Below are 12,982 nucleotides of genomic sequence, written 5' to 3' on the forward strand. Positions count from 1 at the left end.
TTTCCCTTAAGAATTATAGGTATATGAGAGCAAACTGAACTTAAAGCAAACAGACAGGCAAACAAAAAGAAAAATATCAAATAGAAAGCTACACAACGCAGAGTCCAGAGAATCTGTGTAACAAAAAGCCGAGTCTTTGAAATGATGTTAATAGTCCTCTGTCTATAATGGCTTAAGAGGGGAGAAACAGTCACCAGGATCCAGAATAACACCAACCTTTTGTTTGCAGATAGAGCTCAATTGTTTTATTTCATATTCAGAATTTTTCTAATTCTTTCCCAGAGTGTCATTGTGTTTTGTTTGTTTGTTTTGGTTTTTCAAGACAATGTTTCTCTGTGTAGCTTTGCGCCTTTCCTGGAACTCAGTCTGTAGCCCAGGCTGGCCTCGAACTCACAGAGATCTGCCTGCCTCTGCCTCCTGAGTGCTGGGATTAAAGGCGTGAGCCACCACCGCCTGGCCATTGTGTTTTTTATAAACAAGATTCACTTAGACGTTTAGATGAGAGAGAGAACATTGTAGACTAATTCATCTTATTTTTAATCAGAAAATGAGTTGTATCCTAGACAATGATGAATTTGGTGGCCAGGCTTAGGTTGGTTCCTGTAGCTTCCCTTGTAAAGATGTGCCTTTGTCTTTGCAACTGTTAAGCAATCTATTGGGAATACTTTGTACCAAATAACTACAGCTAACTACAGCTGTTTCTTGGTATCTTTAGGGTTATTGATTTTAGGAAGTCCACTTAAATTTGTGGCTGCTGAAATCCTTACATAGCATGGCATAATATTAGCATAAACCCTCCACATATCCTTCTATGTACTTTAAATGGTTTCTAGGTTACTTATGCCTAATTCAGTGTAGTTAACATATAAATAAATAGTTGCTATATATTGCTTAGAAAATAATATAAAAAAAGACATATTTAATACAGTTGCAGATTTGTGTAACTTCCCATCCTTGTGTTGTATCCATAAATACAGAGCCCACTGGTGTGGGGGCAGTATCTATCTGTCTCCATCTGTCTTTTATCTAAATGTTTGGACATCTGTGGATCTCTGTAAAGTTGGTTATTTCATTAATTTTCCAAAGTGGTGGTTTTCATTTTTTCCTCACTTGTTCTGCACTTTCTAGTGTTCTGAATGAAAATATTTCTTTCTTCCTTTAACCTCTTTTTTCCCTCCCAAACCCTCACTAGAGCCTTTTTTGTATCATTCTAGGTTCATAGACTATCGTTTATTCAGTATTTCACATGCTCTTTAATGGTTTAATGCAGTTGGTATAATGATATGTTATACTAATTTAGATTTAAAAAGTGTAAGGCTTGCCTTTTACTTGTTTATTGTTGGAAGTTGTGAATTTTCCTTAATAGTTTATTTGAGAAAATATGTTCAATAACACATCGGAGTTTCTCATTCCTGACTTGTCCATTTAATTTGTTTTCTTTGTAAAATTGATGCCCTCTTCTGGTCTGTGAGGGCATGTACACATGTGTCATCTATTCTTAGACACACACACACACACACACACACACACACACACACACGTAAACTTAAAAAATAATCATCTTTTAAAGTAATTTAGGCTTTGATCTAAAGGTTAAATATTTTATATTTATATATATGTTTGTCTTTCATTTTTAATAACAAATAAGAGGTCACTGCAGTGAGAATATTTGTTTCCTTAACATTTCTTTATCATTAACAGCAATTAAAAATAACTGGAAATAAATTTCCATTTTAAAGGATTTATGCAATTTTTTTAAATATTAGAAGGAAATAATATTTAAATGATAGGTTTGGGTTTTTTTTTTTTTTTTTTTTTTTTAAGCTGAGGCTCAAACCCAGGGCCTTACTCTTACTAGGCAAGTGCTCTCTACCACTGAGCTAAATCCCCAACCCAGGTATTTTTTAATAGTGCTGGAATTTGAACGCAAGGCTCATGCATACTGACGTGTGGTCAGTCTAACCAGCTAGCAGTATTTCCAGCCCTCTTTTGACTTGATACATGGTCTTACTAAGTTGCACATAGTGACTGGAATTCACTCTGTAGCCCCATCCAGCTTTGAATTTTTAATTCTCTCCCTTAGCTTCCCAACTGCTTCAGTTATAGGCTTGTGGCACGCATGCACCCATCCATTTTGGGCATATGGATAGGAATGGTTGTGAACATTTTGGGGGGCCATGTATTGCAGGAGGTCAGAATATGCATTTTTGTTACAGAAACCTGTTCTGGAGTATTCTGCCTTTTGTAATTGTTTATTTCTTCCCAATGCTTATGAATGTGACAATCACATTTACTATCTTACTATTTTGTATTTATTTACATGTACTACTATTATGTTGTCTTGGGAATAAGTAAAAACTGTATCATCTTTAAAAGTAGTTGTAAATTACTATGTGGACATTTGAATAAAATTAAAACATAGAAATGAGGGTGTTTACCAACGCCCTCAGCTTTATTTACTTATTTTTGCTTTTCTGCTGCAGCTTCTATATGGAATGGGCTTTAAGAACCTGCAGGTGCCCTCCTGGCATGTGTGATGCCAGTGGAGTGGAGAGGGAAGGGAGCATGCCAGGCCTCTGTCGTCTGTCTGCAGCGTCTGCTCATGCTCTTCCTACACTAATCCATGCACATGTTGTAAAGAAATTGGCATGTCTCAGGCAAATACAGTTTTGCTTCCTTAGGGTTTAAGAACTTCAGCTTGTTTGATGTGCCATTTTTACTTTCAGTTCGTTCAAATAGAAGTTTTAGGCTTTAAGTGCTTCTGCAGCAGTGAACTAAATAAGCAGTCTTAAGGTAGAGTATTGTCCATCCTGAAAAGAGTAAAAGGGAAGATAATGTCTTTGTTACCTCAATTTTAAATAATAATTCAAACATGCCATCCACATGAACATCATTGGGTTATTTTCTGGGCTTACTTAATTTGCTCATGGTGCTGGGAGTCAGCGCAGGTGACTTGCACTGGAAACTAGTTTGTGTCTTTTGGTATAACCATACTCGGCAAGGATTAGGCACATTTCAAGTACTAAGTGACCATGTGAAGCTAATGGTTACCCTGTTGTCTATAGACTCAGAACAAGTTCTTCGTATCCTGAGAGTGGACAGAAAGAAGATAAAGATGCTGTGTGTGAACAGGGTTGAGGAGTTGAGTAGCTCATTACCAAAACCGAAGACACTAGAACTGGGCTTTTTTTCCTTTCTTTCCTTTTTAAACTCCTTTGTTGGGAAAAAGGAAATAATTTGGAATACTGGGTAGATCGAATTTTACTTTTTAGCTGCCCATGATACCCACATTATATCATTATTTTTCCTGTATGTGTATATTACATGTTTGTGTTCCCGTAAGATTTCAGTCTATGTCTATAACCTTTAGCATAAATGCAGCTCCACCTACAATGAAGACTTTGTGCTGCAGCTGGAGAAGGAATTGGTCCAAGCCAGACTGAGTGAAGCTGAGTCTCAGTGTGCACTGAAGGAGATGCAGGATAAAGTGTTGGATATAGAGAAGGTAAGAACCCACATAAATACTTCTGCTTCCAAATCTGATGGCAACTATGCTTGATACCTTACTTACTGAAGAACTGAATTAGACCTGATGTCTGGAACTATGTATTAGTTACTGGATCAGCACATAAGGAAATGTTGCTGGTTGGTAGATGGTAGTGTGCTTGCTTAGAATGTATGAGGTCCTGGCTTCAGGCCCCAGCTCCACATAGAGCCAGGTATGGTGGCACACATCTGAAATCCCAGGATTCAGGATGTAGAGGTAGCAGTTCAAGCTCAGCTTCGTTATATGGTGAGTTGGAGGTCAGCCTGGTGTACATGAGACTCTTTCTAAAGGGAGAGTGGAAAGGCACAAATAAAAATAACTTTAAAGCTGCCAGTTTAGAAAATCCTTTCATGTGTCTGAGTTCAAGACTATCCTTCACCTCCTCTTCAATCAGGTTATTACTATAGCTCTGTGGTACAGCTTACAAAGGGAGTGCCGATTCTTCCAGTAGTTCTTTATTATTCAGTATTGTTTTCACTGTTCTGGGAATTTTTGTGTTTCCATATAAAATTGAAGATTGATTTTTCAGTTTCTTTGAAGAATTGTGTTGGTAATTTGATGGGGATTGCATTGAATCTGTGCATTGCTTTTGGTAGGATTGCCATTTTTACTATGTTAATCCTACCATACATGAGCATGGGAGATCTTTTCTTTGTCTGATGTAACTTTCATACAAATCCATACAAATTTCCATATTTAAGAATACAAATAGAGATGAACTCTGCCCCCAGGGTCCACATGGTGGGAGGAGAGAGCTGGCTCCTGCAGGTTCTCTCCCACTTCCACAGATACATGTGTGCACACTAATTTTTTAAAAAAGTGATAAGTTTAAAAAAAATCTCAATTCTTCTCTGACTTTAGAGGAACCACTCATTTCCTGATGAGAATAACCTTGCAAGGCTTCAGGAGGAACTCATTGCTGTGAAGCTGAGAGAAGCTGAGGCCGTCATGGGCTTGAAAGAGCTTCGACAGCAAGTCAGAGATCTGGAAGAACACTGGCAAGTATGTCGGACTTAATGTGCTTTTCCAGAAGGAACTGAAACCAGAGTACTTAGTTTGTGGGAATTTGAAATACCTGGTGACCAGTAGTGGGTGATGAAAAACAATCTTTCTTAGTGTCACAATTGAGAACATTTACAACTTGAAAGTACATTAAAGATGTGCTTTATATAATTCTTAAAGTGAAACAAAAGATAAAATAGAAATCAATCAAGTTTTTTTGTTTGTTTGTTTTGTTTTTCGAGACAGGGTTTCTCTGTATAGCTTTGCCCCTCTCCTGGAACTCACTGAGTAGTCCAGGCTGGCCTCGAACTCACAGAGATCCGCCTGGTTCTGCCTTCTGAGTGCTGGGATTAAAGGCGTGCGTCAGCACCGCCCGGCACCAATCATGTTTTTATTATTGCTTTGAACTTTTGCATTGTTCTACTTTTCCTAGAGAACGATAAAGAAATGTTCCTCTTATAGAGTACCCAAAACCTTTTCTTTTTTCAGTAAATATAGTATTTTTATTCTTTGAGAATGTCTACATATATACACTGTATTTTGATCATATTTACCCTCGTGCCTGCCCCAGATCCCCCCACATACACAGTTTACCTTCCCTCCCAACTTCAGATCTCAGTTCTTCTTTTAAACTCACTAGTCCAGTTTGTGCTGCCCGTACTCATGGGTGTGGGGTCGTCCATTTGAGCATAATTGACCCACTAGGGGCTACGTTCTCAAATAAAACTGACTCTTCCTTATCCAGGAACAACTGTCAGGAGCTCTTTAGCCATGAGTGGGGGCTCAAGAGCCTCCCCTCATGCTGCAGTGTTGGCTGGCTTGATCTTACACAGGTCTTATGCAGGCAATCACAGTTGCGGAGAGTTCATGAGGACAGTGGTCATGTCCAGAAGACACTGTGTTGTCCTAGGTCTCTCCAACCCTTGGCTCTTAGACCCTTCCCACTCCCTCTTCCACAGTGGTCTCTGAGCCTTGAGGGAAGAGGTCTTGTTGCGTGAATCCTAAATGGTCTTACAGTAAAAACCCAGAGCCAGATATTGGGGTCAATGCTGAAAGACCAGAGGAAACAAGCCACAGCCACTTCTCACCTCACCAACTCCTTAGCTGAAAAGAGAAGATCCTGTCTTCACAAAACCTCTGACTGAATGCCTCTGGGTCTTCAGCTGAAAGGAGCCTAATTCCTGTCTCCTCCGCCTTCTATTCCTTTCTCTGTCCAGCCATGTCACTTCCTGTCTCCACCTTCCTAGTGCTGGGACTAGGCGTGAGATTCCCAAGTGCTGGGATTAAAGGTGTGTGCCACACTGCCTGGCTGTTGCTCTTTTAATCTGGTTAATCTCGGGTAGTCCAGGGTGGCAAGGCACTCTATCACTTTGATCAGTTGCCAATTTCTGTGTTGTTGTTGCCCACTGCACAGACTAACCTATGACATAGAGATAGAACTTAGAGGACAGTTTGATACTCTGTTCATTTAGCAAACAAAGACTTGGGAAGTGTGAAACAACTGAAGGGCACACCAGTGAGTGTTTGTAAATTTGACTTCTTTTGAAAATGCTTATCACAAAATAAATGACACTTTAGGGTCCCACAGATGTATCTACTAGTAAGGGAAATCTGATAAAGAACAAGGTGTAACAACATGTAAGAAGGAAGGTAATTAGTCCTTGATATTGTCATACCCTTTAAAAAAATGTATTTTCGGGTTGGAGAGATGGCTCAGAGGTTAAGAGCATGGACTGCTCTTCCGTAGGTCCTGAGTTCAATTCCCAGCAACCACATGGTGGCTCACAACCATCTATAATGAGATCTGGCGCCCTCTTCTCTGTACATAGTAAATAAATAAACCTTTAAAAAAAATGTATTTTGAAAAGTACCCAGCTACAACAAAGTATCAGTTAAGCTGAGCATGGTGATGTGTGTCTGGAACCCCAGCACTTAGGAGGCTGAGGCAGGAAAATGATAAGCCCAAAGCCTACCAGTAGTACAAACCAAAAGCTTCTCTCAAACAAATAAAATGATCTTGAACAATATTTAAATAACTGATCTGTAAAGTTTATTTTGATAAAGTTTTTTCTGCAATATTATGTTTTATGCTTTAGCGGCACTTAGCTCGAACTTCTGGAAGATGGAAGGACCCACCCAAGAAAAATGCTGTGAATGAGTTACAAGATGAACTAATGAGCATTCGTCTTAGAGAAGCAGAAACACAGGCAGAAATAAGAGAAATGAAGCAAAGGATGATGGAAATGGAAACACAGGTATGATGGGCAGGCCCAACTGGCTTGAAAGTAGCACCAGATCAGAGTCTTACACAGTTGATTTCTCAGATTTTTTATGTAACTAAAAATAACATTGAAGAGATACTATAAAGTTATGAAGAATGAAAATATAGGCTTTAAATGGGAAATTTGAATTCATGCTGTTATGTTTAGGTGCAGCTGGAGTTTTCTCCAGTCCTGCCTGCCCCAGTCAGGACAAATGTCTCTCACCTGCCAGTCCCACAGCCGCTCAGACCCAACCAAGTAAACACACAGAGACTTATATTGCTTACAAACTGTATGGCCATGGCAGTCTTCTTGCTAACTTATGTCTTAAATTAACCCATTTCTATTAATCTATAAGTTGCCACATGGCTCGTGGCTTACCAGTACCTTACATCTCACTTGTCATGGCAGCGGCTGACAGTGTCTCTCTGCCCCAGCCTTCCACTTCCCAGAATTTTCCTCTCTGCTTGTCCTGCCTATACTTCCTGCCTGGCTACTGGCCAATCATCATTTTATTTACACAGAGCGATATCCACAGCATTTAGGGGGTGGTAAATGAGTCAACAATTTAACATTGTATCAGCCTTAGAATTAAGGTAAAAAGTGAAGTCTAGACAGCAGTTTTCTAGTCCTCATAGAGAAAGCTAAAAGTTACCTGTTGCTTCCTGCCATTGTTCTCTTGAGATAGGGTCTGTCATTGAACCTGGAACTCCAGCAACTTACCATGTTTTACAATTAAGCTAGCTGGCCAGCAAGCTCCAGTACTCTTCCTGCCTGTGTCCCCAGCACCCCAGCTCTCGTGTTACAGATGTGAGCCTGCCTTTCATGTGAGTGCTGGCGATCTAAACTCAAGTCTTCATGCTGGTACATTAAGCCCTCTTGCTCACAGCCAGTGCCCTAGCCTTGTTTTGTTTGTTTCGGGTTTTGTGGGTTTTTTTTTTTTTTTTTTTTTTTTTGAGACAGGGTGTGCAATATCCCTGGCTGGCTTGTTACTCACTCTGTAGCCTGGATTATCTTCAAACTACTAACAAACCTGCCCCAACCTCCCCAGTGCTGAGATTATAGGTATAAATACTTTTTCCCAGAGATTTAATCTCTACTTTGACCCATCAACAAAATTTAAGCAAGCCAGACTCCATTTGGGTTTATTAAAGTTGCCTTATTGCACAAATTAAGAAGGGAAATTTGTGTAGAATAGGGTTCCTCAACCCGAAAACATAACATTTGGGCTAGAAATTCTTTGTTTTATGTGGCTAGCCTGTGCTAGCAGTACCCTGGCCTCTGCTCTCCAGATGTTCTTCTCTGTAGTAACTAGAACTGTCTCCATACATTCCAGTAGAGAATCACAAGTGCCAACTATAATGTGCATTTTCCAAGTTATGTCATGTGATACTGAGTAGTAAGTTTAAAATTTAAGTCTAAAATCATCCTCTCGGGTCCCTTTTCTATGTTATATCCCTATCTTAAATATATTTGGCATAAGATGTGTAGATTGTTTTGCTTACAAAATAAAAACTTTGGCTTTTATGAATTACATTTGTATGAGCTGTATTTCATGTAAAATTGTCTTGTTGAGATCCATGGTGCAGATTGTAGGATCTCTGCTGATGCTGAAGTGTCTTCAGATGCCCAAGTTCCTTAAACAAAATGGTTTATTATTTGTGTATAACATATGTACCTTCTCCAATATACTTCAAACCATCCCTCGGTACAATGCCTAATATAGCACAGAAGCAATAGAAATAATTGTTACACTATATTATTTAGGGAATAATTACAAGAAAAGTCTGCACATGTGCAGTACAGATACAATTTAAAAAATTTCAGTCCTTATCAGTTTGAATTTGAGGATACATAGGGAAGACCAACAGTGCATATTACTGATTTTCAAAGTATTTATTCAGTCAGTAGGTGGCATAGTCTACTCATGTCTCTTTCTGTGTTCTAGTGAACAAATATGGTCATTCCATGTCAGGCATGCTAATGTGAATATGCAGTGTCTTTAGGATAGACATTTATTGTTTCATATAATCCAATTACTTTCTCAAAGAGTTTTATTGAAATTAAAAAATATGGAAGAGGTTAAAATTATGAAAAGTAAAAATCAGATTTTATAGTGGAAAGTTATTTTTATGAACAAAATTTATATACATGTATGTGTATATTTATGTGTGTGTGTGTATATATATGTATGTATGTGTATATATATATATATATATATATATATATGTATGTATGTATGTATGTATATAGGAGTGAGTCAAATTCAAAACATGATTTGGAGAACCTTTGAAATCTGAAGCATTGTCCAGCCATTAAAGGACTGACAGCTGAGCAATTAGACACCACAGACTTTATTAAGTATGACTCAGAAACTGAATCTAAGTTCAGAGTGAGAGAGAAGTTGCTACCCCATACAGGAGAGAGTATTTAGCTACAACTAGGTAATTTGGGGAAAGGCTTTCTACAGGATTTATATTTCAAACTGCTGGACTAGTAGCTGTGACTTTTGCTAGATTTTTTTCCATGAGTCACTGTTTTGAAAATGCTAGATCTTGGGCTGGAGAGATGGCTCAGAGGTTAAGAGCACTGGCTGCTCTTCCAGAGGTCCTGAGTTCAATTCCCAGCACCCACATGGTGACTCACAACCATCTGTAATGAGATCTGGTGCCCTCTTCTGGCCTGCAGGCAGAACACTGTATACATAATAAAAATAAATAAATCTTTAAAGAAAATGCTAGATCTTGGACTGGTAGTAATCATGAAGTTTTATGTAAAAAAAAAAAAAATTGGAAAGTCAAAACAATAAAGCTGTGGTATAATGGTAGTGGTATAATGGTAATTAGCTACAGTGTTATTTTGAACACCCAAGTCACTGTCCAGAAGTTTGTTCATGTTGGTGCGTGTAACTTCAATTCCTTAGTCAAAACACTTTCAGAACCTTGACTATGGAGTACACTCCAGTTTATTGAGCTGCTGTCTTCTTGTTATATGCACATTTTATCTGCTGCAAATAGTTATTATACTCTGAACATTCATGCATATGCTTCTTTGTATTTTATCTAAGAGTTTATTGAGTGTGGTGTTCTCTTCTTCTCTGTGCTGTGGACACTTGCCATCTGAACCATTTGGAACTCTTACCTTGTCAATGATTTTGAATGCATAGAGCAAGATACATGATTGCAAAAACAAAGCACTTACACTGAGGTAGGATTACCAAAGTACTAAAACAGTTGTGTGATATAGAACATATATACAGAAACACTCAAAATATGTCCCTATTTATGGATAAAATTTTTCGAGTTGGGAAAATCCAACCTCACGGTTTCTTATAACTGCCCTGCTTACTCCATGTTCTGTGGTTCTGTTTTGATTAACTTCTGTCTGTTGAGTCTTTTTATTCTTCCCTTTTCTTTATCTCAGGGCTTTATTTTGGTTTGACTTAGCTTCACAGGTGACTTGTTTAGTGTCCCTTCAAGCAGACTCTTAGTGGTTGCTTTGTGTTTTATAATAAGCATCTTTAATTAGCACTGCCTTCAAATAATAAATGTTGAATTAGAGGCAACAGATTGTCTGCTTTGAATTCATACATAGTAACTACAGGGTGTTCTCGGACCTTCCTCATCTTTAAACTATTATTATCATACATATTATGTGAGTAATTTTGTCTTGATGGTTATATTGCCCTAGTGAAATGCATTTTTCTTTCAATTGATTCCCCTTCGTGTAAACTGTTTTTCTGTCTGGTGTGTTTTTATTTCCTATTTCTCTTGCTTATAGACTTTGCTTTTTGAGACAGAGTCTCTATGCAGCCCTGGGTCTCCTGGAACTTGATACTTGATATATAGACTAGACTGGCATTGAACTCAGACATCTTCCTGCCTCCTGCCTCCCAGTTTACTGGGATTCAGAGTGTGTAGTATTACACTTGGTTTTGAAGACTTTTTGTGCTCTTCTGCTGGTAATAGATTTTTTTTTTTTTTTTGTTATTTGAGGAAGTATTCATTTATCCAGGTTTTGGTTTTATTTAATTGTGTATATGTGTATGGACATGCATGTGAGTGCAGGTACTCGTGGAGGCCAGAGGTATATGATCCCTTGGAACTGGAATAATAGGTGGCTATGAGCCACCCTGTGTGGGTACTAGGAATTGAATTTTGGGTCCTCTGCAAGAGCAGCATACACTCTTAATCTCTAAGCCATCTTTTTGACATTTATTTCTCCAATTTTAAAAAGGACAGATACTGCTTTTCATTTGCAAATGTTTTTCTGGGCTCTCCTTTTCCTGGTGGCATTGCTGGTGTGTCTGTACATGTACTTCACTCTCCCTTACTTGTAATTCCATATCTATGCTAAGCTCCCTGTTAGATAATTCAGTTTCTGGTCATATGCAACACTGCTGCTGTGCATTGGTCTGTCTTTTGTTACATTTCTTCTTATTTTTTTCTTTGCCTTTTCACATGCTTTGTAAATTTTTGCACACATTTTCATCATGTGCCCCAACAAATATATACCACAAAAGATTGGCTATCTTGAAAAAGATATCTATAGCACAGGGAAGGGCAGAGCAGCAACTGGGTATTCTGTATAGGGCAGTAACTAAGTTGTTTCTATGCCTGAACATGGGTGCACACTTCTTCCTACCAGGCCTTTCATGTGGCATGTTGAGGTAATGCAGTCAGATGCTGAATTGAGGTTTGCCCTGTGGGAATATACAGTGCACCGCAGGGTTCAAATCCCTTCGGCAGTAACTCACTTTTAGGATGAGGGCTGGTTTCCCAGAGGGCTCTTCTCGGAAACTTCATTCCTCACCAGCCCCGGAATCAGGACTTTTTCTAGCAGTATTCCTCTATTACTTGTTGCTGGGGGTTGGAGGGCAAGGTTGTTTCCCGTTTCCTGATAAAGCCTTGGCCTTAGCCTCCATTTTTCTTTTGTATCAGAGGTGTTTGGCCTTCTAATGCTTCTGCCCACCAATGGCTGTAGTCCTTGGTCCAGAACATATTACTGCCTCTTCTTCCAGATACAGCATGTTTTTAACCCAGAGGCAGCAGTGCGTGCTGGTCCTGTACCAGATGAAGTTTTCGTTCCTTGGAAGAGATGGGTAAAGTCAGTATCTCTTCTTATAGTAGCTGCTTTCCCTTCCCTGCAGCCCATTCTGTGGATATAGTTCCACGATTCTGGCTAGCCTTTGTTGTGTATACCTTTGGGATATATGACAGGAATGTGTAAGAGAATTTGTGAATCTTTCCAAGCCAATACTTGGCCTCCATTAGTCTGATGTTTATTCTAGCTGAATTTTCTTTACAGCTTCTGCCTTAGCAAGAGCTAAAATCCCCTCCCTTCTTCACTAGGAGGCTTCTGGGTAGAACTGAGAGTTCAGTCTTGGTCCCCATCTCCACCCTGCCCTTATTTAATCAGAAGGCTGGAATCAGCATTCTAGCTCTTCTGATCCCCAATCAAAAGTCCTCATCATTTGTTGGTTTATACCTTCCGTTTCTATTCATTGATTTTTTTTTTCTCCTTTCCTGGTTTTAATTTTTTTTCTTTTACTTTCTCTGTATTAGTTTGACTTTTATAATTTTTAAAAATTAATTAATTTTTTATTGGTGTTTTGCCTGTATGTATATCTGTGTGAGGGTATTGGATCCTGGAGTTACAGACAGTTGTGAGCTGCCATGTGGGTGCTAGGATTAAACCTAGGTCCTCTGGAAGAGTAGCTAGTGCTCTTAACTGCTGAACCATCTCTGCAGTCCTATAGTTATTTTCTATTGATGTTTATTATCTGAAAAATTGGAAATACTTGCCTGGCTAAACAAATTCTAAAGGCAATAGCTATATGTTGATTTTAAGCAGTACGGCCTTCAGAAGAACTTGCTGTGTTCTTCCGCACTAGATATTATTTTGTAGACGTATTTAAGCCTCTAGGTTAGACACTTGCTGTCTTACAGAGTCAGTGCTCATGTGAACTTGGTACATCTGCTGTGTCCTTCTTTCCCTCCCCTCCCTTTGCCTCTCTCCCTTTCCTTTCTTTTCTCTTCTCTGCCCTGTTTTGTTGTCCAGGCTGGTGTAGAACTCAGGCTCCATCCCAGTAGCTAGGATTATCATTGTGTGTCCCCGCACTTGGCTTTCTTTCACTTTCTTAAATTGAGGTTGCCTTTACTCCTTTTTTTCC

At 38.9% G+C, this 12,982-nt stretch overlaps 1 protein-coding gene across 6 annotated transcripts in view; it reads left to right on the forward strand.

Moving 5' to 3' along the window:
• The window catches only part of Evi5 (ecotropic viral integration site 5), a 161,857-nt gene that overhangs the window by 89,362 nt on the left and 59,513 nt on the right, over positions 1 to 12,982 (forward strand). For 5 of the 6 annotated variants that reach the window (XM_036200503.1, XM_036200505.1, XM_036200506.1 and 2 more), the window contains 3 exons: positions 3,371 to 3,505; positions 4,409 to 4,549; positions 6,646 to 6,804. In XM_036200503.1, coding sequence (XP_036056396.1) covers positions 3,371 to 3,505; positions 4,409 to 4,549; positions 6,646 to 6,804 — 435 coding nt within the window. The remainder of the gene's footprint in view (positions 1 to 3,370; positions 3,506 to 4,408; positions 4,550 to 6,645; positions 6,805 to 12,982) is intronic. The other variant, XM_036200504.1, reaches the window with a different exon arrangement.

The sequence above is a fragment of the Onychomys torridus genome, chromosome 10 (genome assembly GCF_903995425.1).
Source record: "Onychomys torridus chromosome 10, mOncTor1.1, whole genome shotgun sequence".
Lineage (NCBI taxonomy): Eukaryota > Metazoa > Chordata > Mammalia > Rodentia > Cricetidae > Onychomys > Onychomys torridus.